Below are 11294 nucleotides of genomic sequence, written 5' to 3'. Positions count from 1 at the left end.
AACTGTTGATTAGAACAAATAATATTATATTTGTGAATGAAAGTCTGAATAGTTAAGTAAATTACCCCTGTCGTCCAGTAAAACCAGCATTGCACCCTGTTCAGCCCGGTGTTTGGAAAATAATCAGTATTTACCTGTTATTCCATAAAGGTGTATCATGGGGCGAAAGATTATGATTATAAATTAATTTCCAGTACTGGAGAACTTGTCCATGAAACTTAGACAAATTAATGGGTTATTTGGATAACTCAAAGTCACATTTAATAAGAGGAAACGAAAAAACTTTCCAAAGCTGAAATTTAGGGACATTTCCTGAAAACGTCAAACTGTTGCGCAACAACACGCAACCGTTTTAATCGCAGGAGTGCCGGGCTCAACGCTGCTCATTGGCTGTGCTTTGCTGTTGGTCCCGCCCGCTGCACTTGTCCGTTTCCCCCGATTGGATAACTTCGTCGTGGCGTCACTGCAGCGTCCTCTCTGATTCGCTGGGAAAAAATGGCGGGGGGAAAGCTGCGGGTTCAAACACAACAACACACATTTTACAGGCAGTGAGTCCCGCAGCAGCTACCGGTGTGTGTGTCTGCGTTTTTACCAACAAAACCACCTTTATTCGCCGGGTTTCGTTTTTTGTCTTGCCGGTGAAGACCTAACACTGTCGGGATGGATGTTTCTCAACATAACGGCGGAGTTCCGGAGATTTCCGAGAAACTGGAAAAGTAAGTAAAGCTAGCTAATGTCGCTGTCAAGAATGGCTAACACTTAGCATCAGTGCTAACGCCCCTCTGGTTAACGTTACTGAAAGGCTAGCCACGTTTCTGCTAACGGAAGAAGTGTTGATTTGTGTTTGTAATTATTTCTACGCGTATTTTAGTACGTTTGTTTACTAACGGCGTAACTACATCGACTGGAGCAGCGTGAAGTACAGTTTTAGGTACTTGTACTTAACTTGAGTATTTCCATTTTATGCAAACAGACAAAAGCAAATCATCAGTTTGACAACACATGCAAAGCATTTAGGGAAAATGCTGCTAATACAGAAACGTGAAGATGTTTAATTAACTTGCAGTGCGTTGAGCTCTCAGTGCCACATATACATTACTACATGTGCTACATTTCAGACTGAAATATTGCACTTTTTACTCCTCTACATTTATCTGACAGCTTTAGTTACTCTTCAGATTAAGATATCACATGAAAATATATGATCAGCTTATTAAAGCTTTGGTCTTGTGACCTTGTCTCCTTGTCATGTGTCAGATGTCTCTGTTTCACCAAACATTTCTAAACTTTTCACATGTTTTCATTTAAATAACCTTTGGAGGCCCAGAGAGGTCAAATGATCCAATATTTCACAAAAAGAAAAGATCAGAGAAAAGTCCAAAAACTGAAAATAGATTTGTGTTTCAGAAATTTGTTTCTTCTTCTTTCCTCTCCCATCAATCATCTCACGACCCCTCAGATTTATCTGGTGACCCTTTGGAGGGCCTGACCCCTAGGTTGGGAACCACTGGACTAATCTAGCTAACTGTGTATAAAGCAGTTAAAACTAGCTAACTGTGTATAAAGCAGTTAAAACTAGCTAACTGTGTATAAAGCAGTTAAAACTAGCTAACTGTGTATAAAGTAGTTAAAACTAGCTAACTGTGTATAAAGCAGTTAAAACTAGCTAAATGTATAAAGCAGTTAAAACTAGCTAACTGTATATAAAGTAGCTAAAACTAGCTAACTGTGTATAAAGCAGTTAAACCTAGCTAACTGTGTATAAAGTAGTTAAAACTAGCTAACTGTGTATAAAGTAGTTAAAACTAGCTAACTGTGTATAAAGTAGTTAAAACTAGCTAACTGTGTATAAAGTAGTTAAAACTAGCTAACTGTGTATAAAGTAGTTAAAACTAGCTAACTGTGTATAAAGTAGTTAAAACTAGCTAACTGTGTATAAAGCAGTTAAAACTAGCTAACTGTGTATAAAGCAGTTAAAACTAGCTAACTGTGTATAAAGTAGTTAAAACTAGCTAACTGTGTATAAAGTAGTTAAAACTAGCTAAATGTATAAAGTAGTTAAAACTAGCTAACTGTGTATAAAGCAGTTAAAACTAGCTAACTGTGTATAAAGCAGTTAAAACTAGCTAACTGTGTATAAAGCAGTTAAAACTAGCTAACTGTGTATAAAGTAGTTAAAACTTGCTAGGACAGAGATCAGGATGACATTTTTTCAGAATAACAAACATTTTATGTCCTAAAATTAGTTTGAGAGGTCTTCAGATTCATTTAGTTTCTTGGTGCCGTTATTCTTCGGAGATATTTAACTTTTAATGGGTCGACTTTTACCGTGTCAGTGTTTCATTATTGTGTCGGGGGGTGTGTTTGATCTTATTTGCATTTAAATGGCTTAAAAGTGTTGAACCTAAGTCGATGCGTGTTGTGTGTTGGATGACTGTGTTGATGTCTTTAACCCTGACTTTGTCTCGACAGGTCTTTGTCCATTGATACAGAAGACAAGATGGAAGCGTACCACAGGTAATTCACTGTGTTCGAGGACGATTACAGCCCCAAAAGGCCAGTTTGGTTGGTACGCCACTGATTAAGGTCCCTTCCGAACATATGAGTATTTTAAGTGGATCTCTTATTTATATTTATACGTTGTCGTTACTGAATTTTGTCAGCGCTGCACACTTTCTGTGGGTGTAACTGAAACTGATGGATAAGCACTAATTCACCTCTGAAACTAACGTTTTTAGCTGCGTCAAAGCGCTCTTCAGTAATATTTTGATAACCAATTAATCAATATTTCAAGCAAAAAATACCAACAACATTAGTTCCAGCTTTTAAAATTGTGAGGATTTACTGCTTTTCTTTGTCTTATGTGATTTTATAAATTTAATATCTTTGGGGTTTGGACTGTTGGTCGCACAAAACAAGCAATCGGAGGACATCGCCTCGGGCTTTAGGACACTGCGATCGACGTTTCTCAAACTCTTTTTATAGACAAATCGAACAATCGAGAAAATAATTGTCAGATTAATTGATAATGAAAATAATTGTTAGTTGCAGCCCTAAACACCAGCGCTGTTTGTCTGCTTGTTTGCCCAACACACATGGCTGTATGTAGGGAAACGCTGCTGGTAATAATATTTCTCACCTGCCGTTTAGGTTCTGACGTTAGGTATGTTAATGGTACATGACGCTGCAGCCTGAAGAGGGTTTCTTCTGTTGTAGCTTTTGGACAGAAGTCCATGTTTTCCCCCCTTAAAGTGTTTTTCTTAACTGAATCGAGGGTCTGAGGACGGAGGCTGTCGTTTGCTGTACAGACCTGTGGTTTGATATCGGGCTGTATACATACATCGAGAGGCTGTAGTGACAAAACACACAGTTCCTTCTCTTAGTCGGTATTTTACACACAACCTACTGTTCAGCTGAGACTGGGTGATTTATTTAACTGATTTATTCAGACTTCTGAAGTCAAACTTTGGATTTAATGGTTTTGCATTCAAGGATAGACCATTATTACAAGCAACGATCCTTCTTTTCATTACTCTGTACTGCTGCCGCAGTGATACGTTCCTGTCTGACGTCTTTTTCATGCACATGCTCGCATGTCTTCTTCTGCTCCCTTTCAGGGGTCGCCACAGCGAATCACGTGCCTCCATCTAACCCTGTCCTCTGCGTCCTCTTCACTCGCACCAGTTAGCTTCATGTCCTCTCTCACTACATCCATAAACCTCCTCTCTGGTCTTCCTCTAGACCTCCTGCCTGGCAGCTCCAGCCTCAGCATCCTTCTACCAATATATTCACAGTCTCTCCTCTGAACACGTCCAAACCACCTCGATCTGTCCTCTCTGACTTTATCTCCTAAACATCTAACATGAGCTGTCCCTCTGATGTCCTCGTTCCTGATCCTGTCCGTCCTCGTCCCTCCCAAAGAGAACCTCAGCATCTTAAGCTCTGCTGCCTCCAGCTCTGCCTCTTGTCTTTCCTTCAGCGCCGCTGTCTCTAAGCTGTACAACATCGCTGGTCTCACCGCCGTCTCCAACACCTTTCCTTTCATTCCTGCTGAGACTCTTTTATCACACAACACACCTGACACTTTTCTCCACCCGCTCCAACCTGCTCGCTTTTCGCCTCTTCACCTCTTCTCCACAGTCTCCATCGCTCTGAACCGTTGACCCTAAGTACTTAAAGTCCTGCACCTTCTTCACCTCTGCTCCCTGTGACCTCGCCGTCCCACCTGGGTCCCTCTCATTGACGCACCTGTATTCTGTCTTACTGCGGCTGAGCTTCATTCCTCTGTTTTCCAGAGCAGACCTCCATCTCTCTAGATTTTCCTCCACCTGCTCCACCTGCTCTCTCTACAAATCACAATGTCATGTAAAAAAAAAAAAATAAAAAACCCTCAGAAACCCAGTTAAGCATTAACTGTACATGGCCAAGAAGTCTAATCTAGCTGTGTTTAGGAAACTAGGTTCCTTGTTTTCAGGACTTGTTTTTATAACACAGATAAGCCTTCTCTTGTGTTTTAAATATTTGCTTCCTTGTAACCATAAAAACCAGATCTCTCTTTTTTTTTTTTTTTTTTTTTTTTTTTAGGCAGCGGTCTCATTCGTCACAGAGCGTACGGTGTGTTTCCACTGTCGGCGCGTTCGTTCATTTGCAAAAGAAAAGTCTGGAGAGAAGCTATTCCTCGATTTGGCATTTATTAAAGAATTGGAGGATCAAAAGCATCTTGTGCAAGGATCTTTTCTATTCAGTCAGCAAGCTGTTAGTCTGCAGCCATCATCCTAAAAAAGAGTGCTATTCTTAACATCACACAGAGGTTTAAATGAGAATCCACAACTATCTGATAGGTTTCTCCAGAGCTGTGGTTTAGACTCAGCTCTCCCTCCGGTGCTGCACAGGCTGGTCCGGCCTCTTGGCACACCAGTCCACCCTTCGTGTGGAGGAATCCTACACTTCCTCTGTTTGTAAGCTGCTAAAGTCTCTGCTTCGTTCCCCAAAACTGATACTTTTCCTCTCATGGTCATTACAACACATACTGTCCCCAGTACGTGATGTTCTTTCTGATCTCCCTGTTTGTATAAATGTTGCAACAGCTGATCAACTTTTCCCTGCAGTCAGCAAGTCTGCAGGACAACACTTTGAATTGTTAAACCTCATGCCCTGTGTGTGTTTATATGTGTACAAAAGTTTCAACATGGTATTAATATAATAGGCAAGCAACCTTCATTTAAATTTTTAATTCTCGCACCACTCAGAGGATGGTAGCACGTTACCTCTGCGCTGTTCCCTCTCTACAAACTGATCTGTGTAGTAACTCGTTTTCACCAGCAGATGTTAGGCTAGGTCTCGGAACTGTATTGATGGTAAGTCTGCCATCAGAAGGGGGGCGCCGTGGGCTCAGACCATGAAACCCGACGCCCTGGTTTCAGATCTCCGCTTAAAATTCCCCATCGCTCTGAACCGTCACAGGAAAGGAAAGTAAAACTGTTTCAGTGGAATCAGATTGTTGACGCTGAGTAATGACTGTTTACGCGACCTGTGTCGACTGATGATGAATTTATAAAGTCTAATTACAGCAAACACTGCAGCTGATATCTTTGCGAGAGTATCGGTAACAAATACATTTTTTTAAAATCTGAATTAAAGGAAGTTGCCTTTTGGCCATACATACTTAAAACATAGAAGTAGATGATCAAACTGGATTTATTTATTTTTTGTTGCATTTCTATGTGTAAAGATAAGATAATTCATGACAAATAAATGAGTAAAATAATCAATTTTTACATGATCAGATAAAAACGTTATGTCTATTCCAAATGTAGTTTGCTCTAAAATAAAGTTGACTTTATTTATGGTTTAGGGGCCATTGTGATGTAGAAAATGTCATGGCAACCACTGTTTGTACTATGGTAAAAATACAGATGTTTTATAGTATGATCTTATTGAGGACTCCTGTATTTTGTTGTAGTTAATGTGATAATGACTGCAATAAAAACTAATTTAACTCGAAATTAAAAATGCTATGCAAAGCATATCCACATATTTGTGTTTAGGAGGAAAATAAACACACACACACACACGATTTTAGAAATTGAGATATGAGGCTTATTTAGTATATTTACTGTCATAATAATAACTAATAAACTACCAGCTACGACTTAACAACTGCACAGGAAACCAGGAAATCCAGTTGTGACACCTGAACAACATCATGTTCTGCAACTGTGAAAACTAGTTAGTCTTGTCTAATAAAATATTGTAACAATGCCCACTCTTATATAATTAATAGTATTAAATAACACCAAGATTAAAATGCATTCAAATGAGCACACTTGTAACACGAAGGGTGGTGTTGATGAATGGGTACTAGAGCTCGTCTGGTAGGGGTACTTAAAAAACAAAAACAAGTTAGTACCGCTGTTGTGAATGGTCAGTTTCCTGTAACTTAAATGAACACTAAAAAGTTGCACTTGGGAATCCATTGGTGCAGTTGGTTTCAGCCAACCAGTGCTGGGCCTCGAAACATTTGCTGCTGGGCTGCGATGAAAAATATACGTATGTATTTGTTCACTGACGTTTTGTCTTCATGTTAATGTCCAAAAAGAGATTAATGCAGCTATCAAGTTTCAGAACATTTCAACATTGTCTTATTAATAACCCTCTGATGTGTTTTTTTTCTTACAGATTCATTCAAGATGGTAAAGATGTTGCCAGACAAGGGGACATGTCCAAGGCGCTGGAGTTCTTCAAGTTGGCGTACAACATTCACCAGAGTCAAAAACTTGAAAGCAGGATTAAGAAAATTGAAGAACTTATTGCTGAGAATGACTCGGAGAATGAAGATACATTTGTCAACGTAAACAACAGCGGTTTAATGCTTTTCAAAGAATTATATGACAAGCTTTATGACTACCAGAGAAATGGAGTGGCCTTCTTGTACAGTCTCTACAGAGATGATCGTAAAGGCGGGATCTTGGCAGATGACATGGGCCTTGGTAAAACCATCCAGGTGATATCCTTCCTCTCTGGTATGTACGATAACGAGCTGGTTAAACACACGCTGCTAGTCATGCCAACTTCACTCATCACAAACTGGACCAAGGAGTTTGCCAAATGGACTCCCGGCATGAGGATCAAGGAGTTTCATGGTGTCAGCAAAGGAGAGAGGACCAGGAATCTGGAGAAAGTTCAGAGGAGAGGTGGCGTCGTCGTCACCACGTACACTATGCTTATAAACAACTGGCAGCAATTGTCATCATACCATGGCAGAGAGTTCACGTGGGACTACATGATCCTGGATGAGGCACACAAGATAAAAAGCTCAACCACCAAAACAGCCAAAAGTGCTTACGCCATACCTTCAAAAAACCGAGTTCTTCTCACAGGCACTCCAGTCCAGAACAACCTGAGAGAGATGTGGGCTCTGTTTGACTTTGCTTGCCATGGCACTCTCCTCGGCACAAGTAAAACATTCAAAACAGAGTATGAGAACCCCATCACCCGTGCCAGAGAGAAGGACGCCACTCCAGGGGAAAAGGTTCTCGGGTCCCGGATGTCTGAGAACCTCATGACCATAATAAAACCCTACTTTCTCCGCAGGACAAAATCAGAAGTGCAGAAAAGCAAAATGAATGGCACACATCTGTGCAAAGACGAATATTCAGACAAGGACAGCCAAGTCCAAAACCCTCAAAAAGACTCTGGAGCTGTCATGCCCACCCTGACGAGAAAGAACGACCTGATTGTCTGGACATACCTGAGCCCTGTTCAGGAAGACATATACAGGCAGTTCATTTCACTGGACCACATCAAGGAGCTGCTCATGACCAGTAAATCACCTCTAGCTGAATTAACCATTCTGAAAAAGCTGTGCGACCACCCAAGACTGCTCTCCGCTGCAGCCATAGCCAAGTTAGGCTTGGAGGAAAGTCCAGCTGAAAGTCGGCAGAATGAAGACATGGGGGCAGACGCTCACGGCATCGCTAACGTTGCCGACGACACCTTAATATCTGAATCTGGGAAACTCGTCTTTCTGTTCGCACTTCTTGAAAGGCTCAGACAAGAAGGACACCGCACGCTCGTCTTTGCTCATTACAGGAAAGTGCTTGACATCATTGAACGCATCCTGGGCAACAGAGGCTTCAAAGTAATGAGACTGGATGGCACAATAACACAGATTGCAGAGAGAGAGAGGCGCATCACTCGGTTCCAGACAGACGAACGTTACTCGGTCTTTCTCCTGACCACCCAGGTTGGAGGAGTTGGCATCACTTTGACGGCAGCAGACAGAGTCGTGATCTTCGATCCCAGCTGGAACCCAGCAACAGATGCCCAGGCTGTTGACAGGGCATACCGCATCGGCCAGACTGAAAACGTTGTCATCTATAGGCTGATCACCTGTGGCACGGTGGAGGAGAAGATCTACAGACGGCAGGTTTTCAAAGACTCCCTTATCAGACAGACTACCGGAGATAAAAAGAACCCTTTTCGGTACTTCAGCAAGCAGGAGCTGAAGGAGCTCTTCATTGTGGAGAACACACGGTCCTCGTCCACGCAGCTGCAGCTTCAGGCCCTACACTCCAGACACCGATGGACAGACCCTGAACTGGACGAACACATTGCCCACCTCCACACCATGGAGATGTTTGGGATCTCTGACCACGACCTCATGTTTTCCCTCGACGTCAACCATGACGAGGCCCCAGAGGACCAAGAGGCGCACCACTACATCGAAGGGAGGGTCCAGAAGGCCCAGGAGCTGATGAAGGCTGAGTCAGACTTACAGATGCAGCTGGCAGAGAGCATGGCATCAAGCACAGAACCAGCCTGGCTCAGACAACCAGTGGACAACAACAGAGAGCTGTCTCACGAGAAAAAAACAAGAAATCCAAGACCAAGTCCTTCCTATCCACAACATGACAGCAACTTTAACGGATCGCCAGTTGTGGTCGAGTTGGACCAGTCTAGTTCTGGCAAGGAGGACGGCCAACAGAATCTGTGTGACCGAGTTATCGATCTAACTGCAGATGAGAGTATGACCGAAGAACAACCTGCTGTAGCAGTAAGCCAAGACGAGCTTGCCAAGCAGAACCCGGATTCCCCGAAACACCAGTCTGTCAAGCAGGAGAGGAGTTTCTTGGAAGTTGCAGACGCCTCTCCTCAGGAGGTGATTGAGGAGTCTTTGGTGATGTCGGAGGCCACCAATCCTGCCGCGGCTGAAATGGCAGATGCCTCGGTTCAAGAACTAACGGACGAGTCTGCAATATCTGAGGCTGCAGTTGCTTCAGCGGCCGACGGCAGCCTGGAGTACGTTACAGCAGCTGATGAACACGAACAACAGCCAAGTGGAACTTCGCCCTCAAAATACGACTCTAAGATGGACTTGGGGCATCCATATGTCAGCTATCTGCAGACCAAGAGACTTTCTGTCTTGCAAGCATCCAATTCAAGCATCAGAGGAGACACATCATCCAGAGTCAGCACACGGCTTGAATCCTTTGAGGGCAACTTCAATTTACAGCTTGAGGACAGCGACATGTTCTCAGATCATGATGTCCTGGATCATCGGGAGACCGAAGCAGAGGAGAGGAAGCTGCTGTCGCAGCTGCAGATGGAGGGGAGTTTTGACGTAAATAAATCCCTTTCTGAGAGACATCATAAAGAAGCACTTGGGCAAAGCCTCAACAACGTCCACGCCTCTGAAATGGACGAGTCAATGAATGAGTCCATTGTAGCTAACAAGAAGAAAAGAGCTGCAGTGATTTATGACAGTGAAGAAGAAGAAAATGATGATGATGATAGGCAGGAGTTGAAGAAGAGTCAACTTGACTACTCCTTCCAGGTTCTTGGAGCCTCCACACCCAAATCAGCACCCTCTGGCTCCACCCCTCTCCGTTCAAGAAAGAGCGTTGGAGGAAACACCTCTGTGGCCTCACGCAGGTCCCTCCTCCAGTCCATCATCGAAGACTTGGAGAACCACAACCCAGACATGGATGAAGGCGATGATGATGATGATGATGGTGATATTTCAGAGAGGCATTCTGGTGAGGCTGAAGAGGAGGACATCGTTGGTTCAACTCATGATGAGCTTCAGCTGGAGGAGACCACTGGAGAGACATTAAACACAGAGGATGAGGGGGAGGATGATGAGGAGGATGATGGGGAGGATGATGGGGAGGATGATGAGGAGGATGAGGGGGAGGATGATGAGGAGGATGATGGGGAGGATGATGAGGAGGATTACTCGGAGGAGTCGGCAGATGCCGTCGATGAGTCGAGAGAGGAAATGAGCAGTAACCTGGAGGAATCGACCAGCGAGCCCGAGCTAGCCTCCTCCGAGAGAATGGATCAGTGCACCGTTGATGCAGAAGTCCAGACGAATGGGATGAAAGACGAGGACGGGAGCTACGAGTCCCTGGTCAGTAGAGGGAGGGAGTTCTACAGCAAAGGGAAGCTGGACGACGCGCTGGGCTTCTTCCTGAGAGCCATCGACATCAGATCTGGAGATCCTGAAATTCAGCTCATGACTATCCAACTGTACCGGCAGCTGAGTCAGAGAAGTTAACAACTGTTGGGGGATATTTCAGTCTGGGCCAAAGTTGTGGACCGACGTTGCCATCCATAGAGCCACGCCGCTAGCATGGCTTAAAAAAAGGCTCGGTAGTTTCCTCAAACAGCTGCTCGCTGTAGTTTTTATCAGACCAACAGGAGGAAACAGAGCGTCTGTTGGGGACTATTTCCAGCGGCGGATGAATCCACATGTGGTGCTGTAGTGAGTGTTTGGGGCAGCAGGACGGTGTGTGTGGGGCGGAGTCAGAATAAACTACAGTGTGTGTGTTCGTGGTGATGAAGGAACATGTCAGCCAGTACAACAGAGCGGCTCGCTGATGTGTTTTAATAGTTTCTGGACAACAATGGCGGCTGTGATTCACACACACACACACACACACACCTGTTACCTGTTCGTTCACCGCTGTTTGAGTCTGAACGGTGACACAATAACAACACCTCGGGAATATAAAGACTCTTTACCTTTCGCCTCAGACCTGATATACTGTGCTTCCAAAACTACAAATTTGATATTTTTGTCGTGTTGAACTGATCCAACGGACACATTTTTAAGTTTAACACGCAGGGATGAATCTTTGTACAAAAAAAAAAGCATTTAAAAATATTAAAGGCGGCACAATGCAGTTTATTCGGCACACATATCACTTTCATACGTACTAGTTTGTGTCTGTTAGAAGCCTGTCTCATATTTGGCATGTATTTACAGAAATGACAGTAAAAACACGAGTTTA

General features: G+C 43.5%; 1 protein-coding gene across 2 annotated transcripts; it reads left to right on the top strand.

Moving 5' to 3' along the window:
- The first annotated feature begins 277 nt into the window (after positions 1-277).
- On the top strand, positions 278-10696 carry ercc6l (excision repair cross-complementation group 6-like). 2 transcript variants are annotated; one of them, XM_044197450.1, is made up of 4 exons: positions 278-716; positions 2473-2517; positions 6679-10123; positions 10196-10696. In XM_044197450.1, the coding sequence occupies exons 1-4, from the start codon at positions 661-663 to the stop codon at positions 10556-10558; spliced, it is 3909 nt and encodes a 1302-aa protein (XP_044053385.1). In that variant the 5' UTR covers positions 278-660; the 3' UTR covers positions 10559-10696. The 2 variants fall into 2 exon arrangements, with proteins under 2 accessions (XP_044053385.1, XP_044053386.1); XM_044197451.1 differs by lacking the exons at positions 278-716; positions 2473-2517 and adding an exon at positions 2548-2569.
- The last annotated feature ends 598 nt before the right edge of the window (positions 10697-11294 follow it).

The sequence above is a fragment of the Siniperca chuatsi genome, linkage group LG5 (genome assembly GCF_020085105.1).
Source record: "Siniperca chuatsi isolate FFG_IHB_CAS linkage group LG5, ASM2008510v1, whole genome shotgun sequence".
Classification (NCBI taxonomy): domain Eukaryota; kingdom Metazoa; phylum Chordata; class Actinopteri; order Centrarchiformes; family Sinipercidae; genus Siniperca; species Siniperca chuatsi.
The sequence above is the reverse complement of the archived record's forward strand: the minus strand, read 5'-3'. Positions and strand labels throughout refer to the sequence as shown.

Excerpts from the sequence above, each read along its gene's own strand:
- ercc6l (XM_044197450.1), top strand. The coding sequence starts at position 661 with ATGGATGTTTCTCAACATAACGGCGGAGTTCCGGAGATTTCCGAGAAA. Across the intron at positions 717-2,472 it reads ATTTCCGAGAAACTGGAAAA|GTCTTTGTCCATTGATACAG; the intron begins GTAAGTAAAGCT and ends TTGTCTCGACAG. Across the intron at positions 10,124-10,195 it reads GAGAGACATTAAACACAGAG|GATGATGAGGAGGATGATGG; the intron begins GATGAGGGGGAG and ends GATGAGGGGGAG.